A 19,391-nucleotide genomic window follows, 5' to 3' on the forward strand; every position below is an offset into this window, starting at 1 on the left:
AACACTTCAGGAATTGCTTTGTTTTTCTACACTTACATCACCTGCTTGGAGGTGTGTAATCACATATTTAAAGGGAACAGTGCAATTTCCCCCACCTTTTTGTATTTTTCTCTCCTCCCTTATTAGTGCAGCAGATAACTGAAACAATCCTGCAAATGGTGATAGAAGCAACAAATTCAGGTCAAATACTCCTTAGACTCTTTTGAAACAACCAACTGGCCATTTGAATTTTCAATAGCCAGCCCAGATAGGGGTCAAAATTAAAATATGCTCCAATCATACTGAAAACTTATTTGTATGAGCATAAAGATTCCAAAAAGGTATAGTTTGGGCTGTCTGTGACTGAATGTTATAGAGTTATGGGGTAAAAACAGCAAAAATGGTGACAAAGGTCAATTTCAGTTTGTTACAGGGGTCGAAAGTTAAAGTTGCTCCAATTTAGGTGAAATGTGGTGCAAATTATTGGTTGAACTAATAGGATTAATAAATGGAATAGTTTTGACTGTGTTGAATGTTTGGTCTGCAACGTAAAGGTCAAACAAAGTCGACGTCCATTAGATTCTATGACATGTGACATATCTTAACCCGTAACATGATAACAAAGCATGACCCATGGTGCAAACTATTACTTTTTAAAACCCTATTAACTCAACCAATAATTTTCATCACTTTTTTACCCAAATTAGAGCAACTTTAACTTTTGACCCTTGTACAAACTGGACCTTTGTCACAATTCTTGCTGTTTTTACCCCATAATTCCATAACATTCATTCACAGATAGTCCAAACTATACCTTTTTGGAATCTTTGTAATAGACAAATAATATGGTGTAGTTTTCAATATGTTTGGAGGATCTTTTAATTTTTACCCCTGTGTAATTCTTCAATTGCCACCTGGCTGCCTTCTGAAAAATCAAATGATCGTTTTTTTTTTTTTTCAAAATGTCTAAGGTGTGTTTGTGCCGAATTTGGTACTTCTATCACCATTTGCAGGATTCCTCTGTAAATATTCTGTTAACGGCTGCACTATATCTCTTCATTTCCTTATTAACGTACGTCAGACTTCATTATTACTCCACCCCCAAGCAGGCGGTGGCGGTAATGCACTGTCAATAAACTCGATAGAAGAAGAAGAAGGAAAACGACAACGAAAAAGAAACGATTCGAAGCTTTCGTACCGGATGTGTTCTGAAATTAAGACGGGGAATTTCCGGTTTGTATTTTGTAAACACAAGGAAACCACAGCAAAGGCGGACATGGTGGTATTTCCTCGCTAAAACGCTTTGTCATTCGCTGTTTTAACAGCTAGCGTGCAGTTCGCCGTCATAGCTTTATTTCGCTGGAGTGTTTTTCGACGCGTCTGCTGAACAAACTAGTAGACGTCGAGTCCGCCATCGGGGTTCTGGTGGGTGTGTTAGCTAGCTGTACAGCTGCCGTGTGCTAACGCAGGAAGGAGTGAACTCTCATGGTGGTCTCAGTTCGATGGGGAACTGTCTGTTTTCACAAACTGCCGACGACTTGTCTCTGCTGAACGAGTCTGAAGGGGGCAGTCTGCCTGGAGAACCGCCGCCGCCTTACCAGGTCAGCTCCAGCCTCCAGCTGGGCACTCAGTGCGCACACCTCCGCCAAGACACACCATCACGGGTCTGCTAAAAAGTAAAAATGTATTTAGCCCAAGGTTATTCCCCTGCCAGCTGGCTGACATACTGCTGTTTCAGCTGCTCGTGTGTGTTTTAAAATATAAATACAACTTGCTGTTGAGTGTTGATCATACGGTGTCACGGTCTGAGATTACCACCAGTCTGAATTTACCAGGTAAAATGAGACTAGCAGTCACAGTCTGAACTTACCACCAGTCTGATTTTACCATCTTGGTATATTGAGACTTGTGTGTTATTGACCCTGGTCCAAATTTGCCAAGCAAATATACTCAACAAAAATATAAACGCAACACTTTTGGTTTTGCTCCCATTTTGTATGAGATTAACTCAACGATCTAAAACTTTTTCCACATACACAATATCACCATTTCCCTCAAATACTGTGCACAAACCAGTCTAAATCTGTGATAGTGAGCACTTCTCCTTTGCTGAGATAATCCATCCCACCTCACAGGTGTGCCATATCAAGATGCTGATTAGACACCATGATTAGTGCACAGGTGTGCCTTAGACTGTCCACAATAAAAGGCCACTCTGAAAGGTGCAGTTTTGTTTTATTGGGGGGGGATACCAGTCAGTATCTGGTGTGACCACCATTTGCCTCATGCAGTGCAACACATCTCCTTCGCATCATCCGTGAAGAGAACACCTCTCCAAAGTGCCAAACAGCAGCGAATGTGAGCATTTGCCCACTCAAATCGGTTACGACGACGAACTGGAGTCAGGTCGAGACCCCGATGAGGACGACGAGCATGCAGATGAGCTTCCCTGAGACAGTTTCTGACAGTTTGTGCAGAAATTCTTTGGTTATGCAAACCGATTGTTCCAGCAGCTGTCCGAGTGACTGGTCTCAGACGATCTTGGAGGTGAACATGCTGGATGTGGAGGTCCTGGGCTGGTGTGGTTACACGTGGTCTGCGGTTGTGAGGCTGGTTGGATGTACTGCCAAATTCTCTGAACGGCTTTGGAGACGGCTTATGGTAGAGAAATGAACATTCAATACACGAGCAACAGTTCTGGTTGACATTCCTGCTGTCAGCATGCCAATTGCACGCTCCCTCAAATCTTGCGACATCTGTGGCATTGTGCTGTATGATAAAACTGCACCTTTCAGAGTGGCCTTTTATTGTGGGCAGTCTAAGGCACACCTGTGCACTAATCATGGTGTCTAATCAGCATCTTGATATGGCACACCTGTGAGGTGGGATGGATTATCTCAGCAAAGGAGAAGTGCTCACTATCACAGATTTAGACTGGTTTGTGCACAGTATTTGAGAGAAATGGTGATACTGTATATGTGGAAAAAGTTTTAGATCTTTGAGTTCATCTCATACAAAATGAGAGCAAAACCAAAAGTGTTGCGTTTATATTTTTGTTGAGTATTAAATAATTTTTTTAATTGGAACCACAAGTAAATCCCGTCATTTTATATTGATGCTTATTGATTTAACCATTATAATTCTGGTTACTAGTTACCTAGCTATTCTGAAATTTCCTGCCTGCAAGTCTGAATTTACCAGCTTAGACTATATATACCAGTCTGAACTTACCAGGGCAACATAGTATGGGATTTCTGTATTTGAAATGAACCCATTAACACTGTAAAAATGATGATTTATATAACTCAGTATAATGAGTAACCAGTCTGATTTTACCAGGTTGGTATAAATTTACCAAGCAATTTATTTTTGTGTTTGATCCCCAAATGGATCCTTCAACTTCATAAATAAATTAATTTTGAATTGATTATCTCACTGATTAGTTAACCAGACTGATTTTACCACCTTGGTCTGATTTTACCAGGCTGGTATAAATTTACCAGGCAATTCCGAATTTACCAGAACAACAAATTTATTTTTGTGTTTGATCCCCAAATGGATCCTTCAACTTCATATATAAATTAATTTTGAATTGATTATCTCACTGATTAGTTAACCAGACTGTTTTTACCAGCTTGGTCTGATTTTACCAGGCAAGTCTGGATTTACCATAGTATTATAATAGGAGATTTATTGTTGTGTTTGATACCCAAATGGAGCCTTCAATTTCATATATAAATGAATATTGAGGGTGATTATCTCACTGATTAGTTTGGCAGCATGCAGGTCTGAATTTATCACACAATGTGATATTTTGCTTAGGATTTGATCTGCAAAAATCTATTCTAATTAACCAGCCAGGCATGAAATCATTTTGGATCCCTTAATAATAAGGAGAAACTTGATTTAAAGTTTATTATCCTTGATAGAAGAACAAAATCAGAGTGGGATAAATTTTTTATTATCTTTATTCATACATTTACTAATAGCAACAAGAAACAATAAAACTCACATGAACACCAAGCTATATACAAATTTCAAAACATTTGAGGCTGCATATACAAATGACTTCAACTAGTAAGTCCCTTCGGCTGCTCCCTTGTTTGCACTTGGGGTCGCCACAGCAAATCCACATATAATAATAAAATCAAATTCACCCTATTCACCCTACCAAGGAATCATTACACATTATATAAATATCAAGCTTACCTAAAAAAAGAAAAATTTTACCAAAAAAACATATTACAAAACAGGGAACATAAAAAAATATCTAAAGTCTATCGACAGAATCATCCGCGACAAGTTTGTGTCCCTGAGGGTGACATCCCTTGCAGAAGAATGGGGTGTTTTTCAGCACTATTCTGGGCACTGTTTCACATTGTCGGTGAAACCAGTCATCGCACAGGTCACATTGCACCATCAAGCGTTTTGGGTCATATAGCATGCAGCAATGACAGACGATGTCAAAATATTCATGGTGTGTGAAAGACTGGTTGGTACGGGGCATCAGGGAAGGGGAGCAGGACATCTTGTCTAAAACAGTCAGCGAGATGTTGGCGCATAATATGCTGGTCCCAGTCACAGTCTTGTGGCGCAAGGCCGTGGCAAAGAGCAGTGGCACATGCAATCGCGAAGAGACCGCAGTCATAAGAGCCAGTCTGTCTCTTTATGTCTGCCCACCGAATACACACGTGTGGCTCTCTTGCGTGAATCATGCATGCAATTTGCCTCAAAACCTTATCCCTGGAATCAAGGGGGAGAGAACTGTTCAAAGAGTCGTAAATCACGATCATGTTGTGATCAGCTTGGCCAAGATTGCTCAGGGTGACCCAGTGATTTCCAGATATGTTGAGAACCTGGACGAAGTCTGTGTTCGGCTTGCCGACATTCTGGCTTGCAGCTGGCTCAAAAACACAGACTGCTTGAAATCCACTGATTGCGGGGAAACTTTCGGCTAACATTGCCTGGGCCTGGTCTATCTGCTCATCATCGAGCCAGCTGTCTGTTTGAAGTCTGGAGCAAAGGGCTTCCACATTCTTGATCTTGCTTGCACATTTCGTGATGGGAACGGGGCCTACTTTGTGGGATTTGGGGGCAGTCACACTTGTTATGAAGATGTCAGCTTTTCTTTTGGCTGTTCGCTTTGGGAGATACGGCGGCGAAGATGGGGGCACTGACTGCAATGATGACTTGGCAGGCAGGGGCACTGGAGACTCAGGGGCTGCAGGTGGGGTCACGACAGGCACTGGAGACTCGGGGGCTGGTGGTGGAGTCATGACAGATGCTGGAGACTCGGGGGCTGGTGAGACTGGGGGGGAATTTTCTGGAGAGTTGTCTGGATGAAGGTCGCTGACTTTATGGGGTCTTAGCTGGTCATAGGGCACCTTCACTTTAAGGACCTCTCCTCTCTGGCAGCACTTGAGCTGGACTCTCTGGTTTGAATCGATCTCCAGGATGCTGTAAAAAATTAATGTGAACTTAAACATAACATTTTCCAATCTGAACTAAATAATCGATTTTGTTCAGAAATACAAAATAGAAGAAATCCAATAATAAAAATAGTGAAAATGTTACTGTTCAATTAGGCACGAGTGATGAAATTTGCCAAATAAAATAGACTAAAAACACAGTAAATGAACTGGTATTAAAATAATCCAGACACACAATAATTGCATTTTGCAATGTGACCTAAACATTTATTTTCAGGAATACAGAATAGAAGAAATCCAACAATAAAAATCGTGAACAAGTTACTGTTAAATTAGACTAAAAACAGAAGTAAATAATAAAAATAGTAAACATTTCACTGTATCCTCTTTTTCCAAATAAGTTTCAACAACATACCTGTAGGGACCAGTCCACAAAGGTTCAGTCTTTCCCCCCTTGCGGCTCAGGTTCTTCATTACACGACGAAGGACGGTGTCTCCAATGCTGAACGTGAAAGATTTTACAACTTTGGATTTTCGTCGGGCAAAGTGCTCTTTCTGCTTCTCCTGGGCTCTGTCAACATTCTTAAGCACCTGTATCAAATATACACACACACACACATATATATCTTCTTGTTCTATATGTCATCTTGTTCATGGTGCTTAATACCATGTTTGCATGATTTACACAAAACACTCACTAATTTTACTATATATATATATATATATATATATATATACACACACACACACACACACATACAAACATTCAACAGTCACTTACATCTTAGAACATTGATTCTTTCCATTCTCTGGAAGCAGAGGTAGAAATATCTTCCTCAGATTGGAGCTGAACCTTTATGGTAAGTAAAATCAAGTAAACCAAATGTAAAGATTGATAAAACTTTGTCCATGGTGAAATCAATTTCTTTCTTTCTTACCTGCTCTTTAATGGAAGACATGATGCTGCTCTTCTCGGCCACCATTTTCTCTGTCTCCATGTCATCCACCACTGGCAGCTCAACAAAAGGATCATCAGTGCCGAGCTGACAAAAAAAAGCAGTTTGTTATCGAGAATGAGAAACATATAAACAAGCATTATTGAATAACTGTAAGCATAGTTATTGAGAATGAGAAACACAAAAAAGCATTATTGAATAACTGTAGGGCATAATCTTTCCAAAAAACATTATTTAGGCTTGGTCATTTAACATGTCTGAAAAATGCTTTGACTAGCTGCCTTGTGATAATTTATTCATTGCTGATTTCTCAATGCATTAGGATATTTTATTACCTCCATAGGGGGGCGAGGGTGGCGACCAAACATCAAAAAGAACGGGGTGTACTTGGTAGAGCCTTGTTTCTGGGTGCGAATCGAGTACGTGACTTCTTCCAGGTACGCGTCCCAATTGGACTGGTGGTCATTCACCAGCTTGGCAAGTCGGGCCTTCAGTGTTTGATTCATCCGCTCGTCCAAGCCATTCGTCTGTGGGTGATACGCACTGGTTACAGATCGCTTGATGTTGAAGACTTTGCAGACCTCGTTGTTTATCTGGGATACGAACTCACGACCCTGGTCAGACAGTAATCTCTGTGGAGCACCCCATCTGAAATGACACAAATAAGCAAAAATCGCATTAATACAAAGAAAAATTAAATACACATCTATTCATTTTATAATAATCCTTTACAAGCAAACTTGTATGCATAATATTGATTACCTGTGAACAAATGTCTTGAGATAATTATGCATAAACACAATTCTAGATTTTATAGTAATTCTGGACTAAGCAAATTTTATACATAAAATATTGATTACCTGTAAATAAATGTCTCAAGATAATATTCCATGAACACAAGACTGCTAGAGTGACCAATTTCTAGTAGAGCTAAATATTTGCTGCTTTGACCATTACATTCTCAAACGAGTTTCCATGCACCAGTGGTGGGCACAGATAACCAAAAAATTATCTTTGATAACAGATAATCAGATAACTGAAAAGTTATCTTTGATAAAGATAAACCGATAAACCACCCAAAAATTTATCGGAAGTTACAGATAACCGATAAATTCCAGTATTGTTTCTAGTATATTTGCAACTACTAATAAAGTGAATTTGAGTTTTAACATCACAATCGCTTCTGGAAACATCAAAGCGACAGCATACCCAAGCAATGAGCACAAACGTCTATGTTTGAACATCCTGCCTCCTGCTGGAAGCTCTTATTTACAGCTTACAGTGCAGAACAGTCACCAAGATGAACTCTCTACCAATCACAACGCTCCGGTCAGGCGGAGGTCTTGGAAAATAAAGTCATACTGACTTATGGTTTGGTATATAAATAAAATGAATACTGATAGAATAACTCCATTAATGTCAATTCTGTCATTTGTACAAAGTTAAAATATAACATATATCTTTTAATGTTGAATAATGCACTAATTCTGAGGTTTTGTAACAAACACAAATCGCAAAGGATTCTGGGTAAATGTGCCTCTGCTAAACACTGATTGGTTCAGTCATTCACTATGTAAACCAACATGTTAATGTGATGTGTGTCGTGTGTGGGTGTTTACAGATGTGCTTTTGTAAAATATTCCATTTTTTATTTGTAAAAACAGGCATTTTTATGGAGCCCTGGAAGTGTCATCGCAACATGTTTTGCATGTGGTGAGAATGTGAGAATGTTCAGATAATTTTTTTATTTATTCATGTGAGAATTTTTTTGGACTGAGTTTCAGGTTAATCGCGCGTCCTGCATCGTGTATTGTACATGGACTAACAAGCTGCGTTTAACATCTCATGACCACCTCCTGATTGCTGATCGTATGGTCGAATGAAAATCAAACCTGTTTGATAATATTCTGGTCGGCCGTCGTGAGGGTTTCCTGCTGCTGAGGGGCAACAAGCATCCAACCGCTCGCACTGTGCATGTGCAAACAATGCAGAGCTGTCTTGTTTTTTTTTTGTTTGTTTTTTTTGTCGTTTTTAAAATTTGATGTCTCCCATTGAGAGTTTTTGTAAATTAAGTTTGAAAAAACTTAACTTGTGATTAAAAATATACAGTGTCTGCTCATCTTCAGGACGAATACTGCCATGAACACTACTGGCCAGTAGATAGCAGTAGAGGCCTTGAAATCTTTCCAAAACAAAATTCCAGATAATCCATGTCTGCTGCGACATTTAAGATGCGTGGAATTTAACAAATGCAAATACAATACCATCTATAAACCCAGAGAATATATTCACGAGAGTTTTAGGCACTAGAGTTTAATGCTGTTGTCCGTGGAGCCTGAACAGAGTGTCTGAAATGCATTTGTCCTGTTGTGAACGTACCAATCCTACCCATAATGCACTGCTCGGCACAGCATGTCCACACTAAAACCTTAAAAATTAGCACATTACTTTAAAACTAAGACATATATCTGTTATTTTCACTTTATAAAACTTCAGACATGACAGTAATTTTAAATAACTTGTCCAAAATTAGTTTGGTTAAAATTGGAACCATAAGTTAAAAATGTATGCCTCTGGATGACTTGGGTGATATTGCCAGTGTATCAGTATGGTGTTAAAGAAAATTATTTTTTTTTCTTAAAAATCATTTTTTTCTTTGCCTGCAGAGGATAGTGTAGTTCTTCATAGAAGCAGCTGTCTTCTGTTTGCAGAGGGTGGAACCATATATCTGTTAGGAAACTTTTATCAGGTAGGTGCTCAACTGATTTTCAATTTTAAAAATGTTTGCTGCTGTTCAGCTTTGTTTACTACATTATCAGTCTAAAAGTTATCGGACAAAAATTCATCGGAAGATAATTAATCTGATAATGGTTTTTAAAGTTATTTATAAAGATAGTCCGAGAATGAAAACATTATCTTTGATAATTATCTGTTATCAGATTATCGGAACTGTGCCCACCACTGCCATGCACACACTGTATAATAATTACCTGCAAACAATTGTCTTCAGACACGCAGCTACACCCTCGGCTGACTTGTTCTTCAGGGGGAAGAAGTCCACAAACTTGGTGTAATAATCTGTGAAGGTGAGCACATACTTGTACAATGTGTCTGTAGTAGGCAGGGGACCTGAAATACAGAATAGAATAGAATTTTATGTCTCATATATATACAATTTGTCAAATTCAAACTATGCAAAAACTATTATTTATAATATGAGAGGGTGTCACATTATATCTTAGGTCAACTTTACAGTGATGCGAGTTACAACCATTTTTTTTCATAAATTCACAGATTTTGACAGTTTCTATGCTGATCATAATTCTTCGTTGATTATATCAAAAATATTTACCTATGAGATCCATTCCAACGAGTTTGAGTGCCTCACTGACTTTGATGGCTTGTAGCTTGGGGGCTTGGGTCTTGAGCTTCTCAATTTGCTGACACCGATCACATGAAGAAACCTTAAAAATATAAATAAAACATGCATAAGTACAATAACCTCTCATACTTTGACAAAGTCACATCAACAATTTCCCCAAGTAAAATCAACCCAAATCAGAAGAATACTAATAAACATTGATATTTGCAATGACGTATCTAGTTGGTAGTTCCTTTTTCACTCTGACACCAATCATATGAGTATGAGCATAATAAATTCTCAAACTTGCACAAAGTAAAATTAGCAATTCTTAAATAAAATCTTTGAAATGTCTAGAACATAAAATATTCATTAGAATTTGAAATATATTACCCAGAAACAAGCATTGATAATATATCATTTATAAATGATATGGAATTCATGGAATAAAAAACTAAATCATAAAAACTAAATGCTTACATATTCCTGGAGATCTTCTTTCATCCCGTTCCACCAATAATACTGGGATATCTTGGCTAAAGTGTTGTTGACACCACTGTGGCCGCCTATTGGTGATGAATGATACTGCTGGAAGACTTCGATAACTTCGAAAACCTCAGTCAGCACTTTCTTCCTGCAGTCTCCTTTCGGGCCAATGTAGTACAGCTCTTTTTCTGCAAAGACATAATCATAAAATAGAGTGAGACATAATCATAAATTAAAAGCGAAACTAGTAATTCTCAATACAAAATCTCTGAAATGTCTATGACATTAAACACTTCTCATAAATTAAAATGTATTACCCAGATTACATGAAATTCAATCTCATTCTACAATCTAAAGGAAAACAGGTTCATGGCGAAATTATGTCCTTGCGGAGTTAGGCAGTCCAGCTCGTATGTGGACAATGTTGATCAGTGGCAGAGTTGGTGTAGGGGTGCCCATAAACAACATGAAAATAGAGACTGGAATGGACGTCACGTGACTAGCGGCGTGCCACACAGCAGTCATTACTAAGGGTGGAGAGAGCACCTTGAGCCAGTTAAACAGAATCGAAATGAGGGGAAAAAAGCAGCCAGAGCGTCACCATCAATTGCACCAGCTACAAAAACAAATTCTCGAATACTAAAATGAACTGTACAAGCGCCTTAATGTAATTATGTAAAACAAATGTCTATTTTAAAGTCGTTATGTCGCAATTTAATATCAATATACTGAGACTATAACTCAGCGCCATAAGTTCTTTTCACTAAGCTGCGTTCACATGCATACAAATATGGAAACAAAAATGTTTAAATATATTCATGTCTATATACTTGCAATTGTTGTTTAATATGATGTGTTCATGGTGGTCACAGGCAGCATTTAAATTTTAACAGTGTGGTTGGAGGGGATGGAGGAGGTACTTTTTACCCTGACTGAGGGTCAAAAGTCATAAATTCTGAATGGCTTTATATCTACTTGTAATAAAATGTTAGTAAAAATCATATATATGTTGTTGTCATTAAAGACTAGCAATAATATTACAGTGGAAAAAGCAGCAAGGTAAATGAGTACAATGGCAAGGCATACTTCAGATTTATATTTTAATACATAAGGATTTTTTGTCCATGCATGTATGGGTTCATTAGAGCTTTTAATCAGCTTGAATACAACTTACAAGGCTTCATTTCTAAAAATCCATCGAGAATTATGATGAAAGGAAAAAACATCACAGTAAATGAACAGAATGGCATATTTTTCCCCAATTTTCCACACTTTACATAAAACATTTTTTTTTCTACCCAGACATGTATGGGTCCATTAGAAAGAGCAATTAAAGGGCTTTAAAACAAGCCTACTTTTATTAAAATCTGTTAACAAATAGCGACAATAGGGCGAGAAAAGCAGCACAGTTTGTCATAATTTCCCCAAATTTCTGCATTTTACATAAAAGTTTTTTTTTTTTTCACCCACACATGCATAGGTTCAATGGAAAGAGCTTTCAAATGGCTTTAAAAAAAAAGCCTACATTTATTAAAATCCATTAAGAAATAGCGACGCTAGTGCAAAAAAAGCGGTCAGTTTATTACTGATGATCGGCACATCTCCACCCTTAGTAATGGCGCCTTCCTGTCCCGAGCGACGCTAATAGATTGAGGCACGCACGTCCATTCCAGGTCTATATTTCCATGATAAACAATATGTACTTGCTTAAGAGAATCTACAGGTATTATTCTTGAAAATATTGGCAAATTAATAACAGCTTGGTTGTTCAATTGTCGGTGGTAAATACTATCATACGGGTGGATTACAGTTTGTGTATTGTACCATTCCACAAGAAGTAAACAAAAAGATATGTACTTACTGTCTTCATCCCAAACGTGCTTCTTGGACTGGTTCCTGATGTTGCGATGGTCCTTTTTATCTGTATCACTGGAGTACTTCCCAGTCTGTAGGAAGACTATCAGTTGGGGCATTTTTTCCTGAATGTTGAAAATCGCTGGTTTCGCTCTTCTTTGGGGTGTGCGTTTTCCTGACATTCATTTTGAGGCTCAGAAACAAGTGATTCCTCCTCCATATTGAAGATTGCCGCAAGAAATGGTAATAATAAAAAAATCGATCACAAATACAGTCCCACTTCAAATTTTCTGAATCAAAAGTGTGTGTTTCAAAATACGTCTGCTCGGTTGAAGATCGCCGCAAGAAATGGTAATTCTAGACCTCCCGGAAGTTGACCGCGAAAAAAAAATCGATTTGCGCATGCGCGTGGTAAAAAGAGACCGGCGCAAACTCAGACCACGACAACGGCACCACGTCTTACAGCATCCAAGCCGTATTAAAAATATGACACCACACGTAGTCTTTATTAATTATTCCATAGGATTTGTTTTAGAGTTAAAAATTTGTCATTACTGATAACACTGGTCAAGACGATTTTTCTTGCATGTAGGTTTTCAATGGATTTTGGATAATTTGGTGGTGCTGAATCCAACTCTGGTGTTGATTTTTGCCAATAACATGGCATTTTTGAGATATGTTGATGTATCAAGCATTGAAGCAAAAAGTGCAGTCTCGCACACCTCTTTGGTACCATAAACGATATTTGGCTCTTGTTCAAATTTCACAAACCTGGTTTTCAAAAACTATGCTTTTGAAGCTGTTTTTGTGCATGGTTAGTGGTGTCAAACTCATGAGAAAAAAAAATGTGATAGAGGAAATCTGAGCTCAAATTTGGATTCAGCACCCCCAAATTACCCAAAATCAGTTCTCAAAGTCCATGCAAGGTTTTTTTTTTTTTGTTTTTTTGTTTTTTGACCAGTGTGATGCAACTTACAGCTATACAAACATGCAGAACCATTGGGAGAGTTCTGGTTTGTAAACTGTTTATGCTGAGTTATTGACTGTTCAAAAACATGCACTGAAAAAATATATAAATAAAATTCCGAGTTGTATTTTGCTTTGCTGACAGTCCCCTAAGGTTTGTCAGTCTTGGGATGGCCATGTTCCTTAATGATCTGAAATATTATAATTAGGGATGCAATCCACGTGGATTGTATTGATTGATGTGGGTTGCATTGATCCACATTTTTTCACTTCCGATCCGATCCTGATACCTGAATTTGGATATCTGCCGATACCGGCACTATTCAGATACCAGAGCTCTATTTCCTTTAATAATATTGTTATCATTATTGTTGGTTTTATATAAGGATATTTTGTATTTGTAGTTACACAGCTTTATGATGAAGTGCTTAGAGGCTGATTTTCTTAAAAAGGAGACCTGAAAGTTCAGCTACAATTTGCCAGAAGGCACATCTAAGATGCAAGGCTAGATTTGATATTTTGGTGAAATAATTAATTACTTTTTTAAAATATACTTAAAAGAGAAAAGACAGTTCTCTCTCTCTCAATTTTCAATTTCAGTGGAGCTTTATTGACATGAGAAAAATATGTTTACATTGTCAAAGCAAGTGTTAACAGAGTAAAAATTAGAAATTAAGTCCTTTCTCCCTCTCTGTCTCTCTCACACATTTGCTCTCCTGCTAAGAGCAAACTTGGAACTTTTTGGAAATGCAAAGGTTTTCAAATGTAAAATAAACCATAAATTTCTAAATGTATCATCAGCTACACTCATGTGAGGAACTCTGGATTAATGTTCAAGGATTATGCTGGAGTTTTTTCCCCATTCAGCGGATAGAAACTCTGTTCGGCTGTTCTTCTCAGCTGCACTCTGAGCTGCCGTTTCATAGCATTTCACAGCCTCGGGACACTGAAGCGGCTCACTTTTCAGCACACATATTCAGCACCAATTCAGTTCATTTTTTGGAAAATCCATGCTCGGCGGCACAGATAATTTGAACCCGAGAGCTGGGCGGAAATTTGGCTAGAACACTGCTCCTCAACTGTGGAAGAGACTTCTCTCAAACTGCTCTGCTTCAGTTCAGAAACTGCCCCCTCTCCCTTGCCTCCTCATGCTCAGCTGCAAACAGCAGAGAGCCAGCAGCAGTTGAGAGGTTTCACAGTGGCTCCTCTCTGGTATCAGAAAATGCTCCAGGTTGTATCGGTATTTTCCAATACTTGAATCACATTGGTATCGGAAGCCAATGCCGATACTGGATCAGATCTGTCCCATCCTTAAATAGTTTTGGAAATGTAACTGTACACAGGAAGAAGCATAGACTCAGAACTCTTCCAATTACTTCAAGTGCACACACTGTTGCACGTGGATGGGTATAGCTAATATTTTAGCAGTTTTTCTACTCTTAGTACTGTAATGGTATTGATTCGAGTAAGGGTCTCGATTAGGGTATCATTCTAGTAAAATACATAAAAAATTTGAAATTTGAACAATGCCTCCGAACTTCATCTTTCAGGAGTCTTGTGCTAAATTCTGAAATGGCCCATTTCCCTTTCTGGAATAGGTTAGATTTGCATGTTGTGCAGAACACCAACACAATGTAAAACACAAGTTAAAAACATGATTTTCAGAGTTGTTGGGCAGTATGTCTCATGGCCAATTTTCTACTTTAACTTTGTAATCTCCTTATACTAATAATAAAATAATAATTTCATATCTCCTCTGGAACTCCATGATGCATACTGTTCTTTTGCTTACCATGCTACACAGACAAAACACAGCTTTACTTTTACACATACCGTTGTAAATAATACAACGCGAGCAGTCACTACATATAAAGGTCATAATGCAACATCTTTCAACCAACCACATAACTTCACTGATCCTCACTGTGGGGAACGGTCCACCCATCTGGGTGCGGTGCAGAGCAGGCAGAAGAGAGGCAGAGCGCTGTGTGGTCAGCCACTTCCTGTTCAGTGAAGGCATCTTTTCAATACATCTAAAATTGAAGTCTGTTTCCTGTCAGTTTTTGAAAAATTGGGAAAAACCAACCCCAACAGGTTTTAAATTATTATATATGATATTGTTTCAGTAGAGAAGGATTCCCATTGATGGAGCCACAGCCAGTCAGTGATGTGTTTGTCCCGTCTGATCTGCTGACAGTCCTCATCTTTAAGGAGGCATTTCAGCAAGTGGTGCTGCTGTAAGCTGTGGAAGGCCTTTGTCGTCTTGGTTAAGATACTAGCAAGTACCATGTAGCCAGCCTCAATTATCTCAGGTCCACCACTTGCGGACCTCAAGCCTTACAGACTCACTGTTCTGCTCTGTTTACTATGAACAATACAGATGTCTCCAACATGACCAACTTCCTGGTTTATGATGCTCACATGAAAATGATCCATAGATGATACTGGTGTCTGCTGCTCCTGTGTTTTCCAGGAGCGCATCGAGCCGGTGCCAGTCTACCACCCCAACCCAGGGGAGAGTCGCCTGGCCAGTCAACTGACCGAGGAGGAGCAGGTCCGCATCGCTCAGCGCATCGGTCTCATCCATCATCTGCCCAAAGGCATCTTTGACCCAGGCTCGGGCCAGTCTGACAAAAAAGTTAAAGAGTGAGTCCTCAGTTAATGGCACCACACTAACATCCACAGAACTCATTATATTCTGTATAAGTGATAAAATGTTCTTGTCATTCTGAAACATGAGTTCTTGACTGTCTTGTTTGTTTAGGTGTGTGATCTGTATGATGGATTTTGAGTATGGCGATCCCATTCGGTTCTTACCCTGTCTTCACATCTACCATGTGGATTGCATTGACCCCTGGCTGATGCGCTCCTTCACCTGCCCCTCCTGCATGGAGCCAGTAGACGCAGCTCTGCTGTCCACTTATGAAGCCAACTGAGTCACCCCTTGTGGTGGCTCCTGCCTAAAAATAACTGCACCTTTTTTAGCCGAAACTGTCCTTGCTGTTCTAAGAGGTAGCTAGTGTGTTGTGGCATTACGCTGGTGTTTAAGGGGGTGTTTTAGGAGGCATCAAGATATTGAAAACTGCTCAACAATGTGTTGCTTAGGGCTGATTTGGGCTGGTTTGGACTTAGGAAACTCTGCCTTTTATAGTCAGACGTGCCAAATCAAGATAGATGAGGTTTACGAAGAAGTGTACAAGTAGCAAAATAGTTTTACTTTCGTATGACTGAGAGTCTAATTATTGTTTTTTGTTTTGTTTTATGGTAATGAATTGCATGTCATCTATATAATTTACCTCCCCTTTCTAGATTTAATGTGCAATATATAATATATATATATTGAGAGAAGACGCACGGAATTTATTTTGGTCAACTGAAGGCAGGTGGTGTTGTGGAGAATAAGACTGACAGTGTAGTTGCGTACACTAGGAGAGAATGCATTAAGGGCCCTATCTTGGTGATCTATGGCACATTGCGTAATTACATTTGGTGCATGTCCAACTCCACATTGCTCTTAAGAGAGTGCGTAAGCTCAACATACAATACGGTGCAGAGAGCAAAGATGTTGGATTTGTTTACTTAGAAAGTCATGGGAGTGTTTTTGTTTCGGTATAGTAACATGAAATAACCCAGTCATTGTCATCTGTTGTTTCCTTTAAGAGCCACGTCTGCCAGGAACCAGGCTATTATAGAAATCCGACTCAAGCGAGAGGTTGAGGTTGATCTGCAGCCGCATGTGGATCTGCATCTGCACATCACAGCACACCAGTGGAGTGCAGGCACCAAACCTTCCTGAGGTGATGCATAGAGCTGTGTGCGGTGCAGCGGAGTCATAGTTATCACTGGTGTAGTAATGTGCCATATTATGGATGGCGCAGAACCATCAACATCGTGAGAAATGGGGCTAATGAGAATCCCTGCCACACCCTAAATGAATAAAAATATATCGACTCCAGTGAAAAATAATATGGATGAAATAGAAAAATGTTAAACACGTATTAGTTTGGAAACCAGTAGTCATTATGGAAAACATGCACAGCTTGGCTCAGCACTGCAGCCCGGAGACTGCGATAATCAAAACTTATACTTTTCTTATACATGCAGCTGATTGCACAGTAATTTTCTGTGAAGGACAAGTTAAAGTCATGGAAATATTAACTTGTGATTCTGTGGTGTGAACCAATGGGCTTTTGCGGTGCAGGCAAGTTTAAGCCTTACCGATCACCAAATTATCAGCCACAGATTTCTCAAACGTAATACTACAAACACACATTTGATTCATGAAATTTTTCATCCAGGTTTTACTTTTAAAGTAGTAGGTTTTGAAATGAAAACAGTCAAGATTAAACTTCTGCTCAAACAAGACAATTATTAAAGAGGTTATGCAGTGCAAAACCAGTAATATCACTGTCCAAAAAGTGACTGATACATACAGTGATGATCATTTTTGGTCATATTTCTCGCCCCATATAACGTACAAACATGAAGTTTTATTTAGCTTCATTTCATTAATAGTTCTGTTCATTTCGGCTTTCTTGTGTATACACAGCAGTGTGTATGTGTGTTGTGAGCGCACTCGTGTAATACACTTCTCACTGTATTGCGCTGTGTAAACACCAGAACACCTTCAGACCAGGTTATTGCTGATCTGATAACAATCCACCAACGCTGGGCCTGATCACACCTCATTTTTCGACCAACACAACCACAGACACACAGATGAGTGTAGTTCTACTCACTGTTTACGTGATATGCGCGCGATGTGTGACAATCTCTGAATGACACTTGCACTGTGCAAAGTGGAAGACAGGACCTTTAAGGTCTTGAAGCCACAGGCCGCTTTACTGAAATGCAATTTAGCAAAACTGAAACCCGAGCAGAGTTTTTCTGATCACAAGATATGCTTTGAGGTTTCCTGATCGTTCGTGTGTACATCACTCCGACACACATGCGTGTTCTTTCAGTGTTTGGAGAGATTTTGAGTTTGGCTTAGTTTTAATGTTCGGGGAGTTGTTGACTGTTCTGTTGGTACCCTTTTGAAGCTGCTTTTTCTGAACGCAGACTTATTTAAGTTTCCACAATGTGGATTGTTTGCTTCGGGTTTGTGCTGTCTAGTACATTAAAAAAAAAAAACCTTTACTTTCTCTTTTTTCATTAATATTTACAGTCACAAGTATAAAAATAAGATATTGTGCAATCTTCCTTAAAGCACCTTGGAATGTCCCTAGTGGCTCTCTGTAGTTTGACTATAGAAGAGTGTGGGTGTGTCTCTTGATACTACGTGATATGTGTTTAACGGAGGGTGGATACAGATTGTCATGTTGCGGTGACACTGTGACTTGATCCTGTCAGAAGTGTTTTTTAGTAGTTACAATTTTTTAGTGTGAAGCTGTTATTTTGTATGGACAGCTTTCAAACAGCAACTAAAGCATTTCCAGCTCTTCAATCTAGTAAGGCTATTTTTGTCTTTTTTAAAAGGTGTACTATATTACACTATGTTATATGTAGCTCAGACATTAAAAAAATGTAAGAATAGCATGGAATGTATCTTGAATGTAAAGAATTATTTTGGCTTTGAAGCAGTGGACAGTAGATGCGACGATAAGATCTTTTTGATTTTTGTCAAGCTTCTGTGCCTTTCAAGGCTGAAGCAGCCAATTCATGTGAAGCAGATGAAGCAGAGCTGGTGCCAGACCAAATCTGGTGGGGGGGGGCGCACACATGAGCATCCAAGATTTAAACAGTCCACTGTTAAATATAGTTGGTGACTAGGTGATTTAATATTATCAACACGAAACCTAAATGTGGAAGTAGACAGGACCTGTGTTATCTGGGGGAAGATAATTGTTTGTTTGCAGATGTACAGTAGTGTTCAGAATAATAGTAGTGCTATGTGACTAAAAAGATTAATCCAGGTTTTGAGTATATTTCTTATTGTTACATGGGAAACAAGGTACCAGTAGATTCTCACAAATCCAGCAACACCAAGCATTGATGATATGCACACTTTTAAGGCTATGAAATTGGGCTATTAGTAAAAAAAACAAAACAAAAAAAAAGTAGAAAAGGGGGTGTTCACAATAATAGTAGTGTGGCATTCAGTCAGTTTGTCAATTTTGTGGAACAAACAGGTGTGAATCAGGTGTCCCCTATTTAAGGATGAAGCCAGCACCTGTTGAACATGCTTTTCTCTTTGAAAGCCTGAGGAAAAAACAGTGTCATTTGATTAAAAAAGCAGTTTGAACATAGTAGTTTTGAGTTTGTAGCATCAACAGCAGATACTACTATTATTGTAAACACCCCCTTTTTTACTTTTTTTTTTTTTTTACTAACAGCCCAATTTCATAGCCTTAAGAGTGT

The 19,391-nt window shown here is 38.8% G+C and overlaps 1 protein-coding gene across 1 annotated transcript; it reads left to right on the forward strand.

Annotated features, from left to right (window-relative positions):
* Window positions 1-1,190: 1,190 nt before the first annotated feature.
* rnf11a (ring finger protein 11a) lies at window positions 1,191-18,477 on the forward strand. Its single transcript, XM_034188185.1, has 3 exons — window positions 1,191-1,580; window positions 15,505-15,677; window positions 15,796-18,477. Exons 1-3 carry the CDS (start codon window positions 1,482-1,484, stop codon window positions 15,965-15,967), a joined length of 444 nt encoding a protein of 147 aa, XP_034044076.1. The 5' UTR covers window positions 1,191-1,481; the 3' UTR covers window positions 15,968-18,477.
* Window positions 18,478-19,391: the final 914 nt, after the last annotated feature.

Source organism: Thalassophryne amazonica, chromosome 15 (assembly GCF_902500255.1).
Source record: "Thalassophryne amazonica chromosome 15, fThaAma1.1, whole genome shotgun sequence".
NCBI lineage: Eukaryota > Metazoa > Chordata > Actinopteri > Batrachoidiformes > Batrachoididae > Thalassophryne > Thalassophryne amazonica.

What these genes read in the sequence shown, in the direction of transcription:
- rnf11a (XM_034188185.1), top strand. Translation starts at nt 1,482, where the DNA reads ATGGGGAACTGTCTGTTTTCACAAACTGCCGACGACTTGTCTCTGCTG. An exon ending in AACCGCCGCCGCCTTACCAG is followed by an intron (nt 1,581 to 15,504) that starts GTCAGCTCCAGC and finishes TGTGTTTTCCAG; the next exon opens with GAGCGCATCGAGCCGGTGCC. An exon ending in TCTGACAAAAAAGTTAAAGA is followed by an intron (nt 15,678 to 15,795) that starts GTGAGTCCTCAG and finishes TTGTTTGTTTAG; the next exon opens with GTGTGTGATCTGTATGATGG.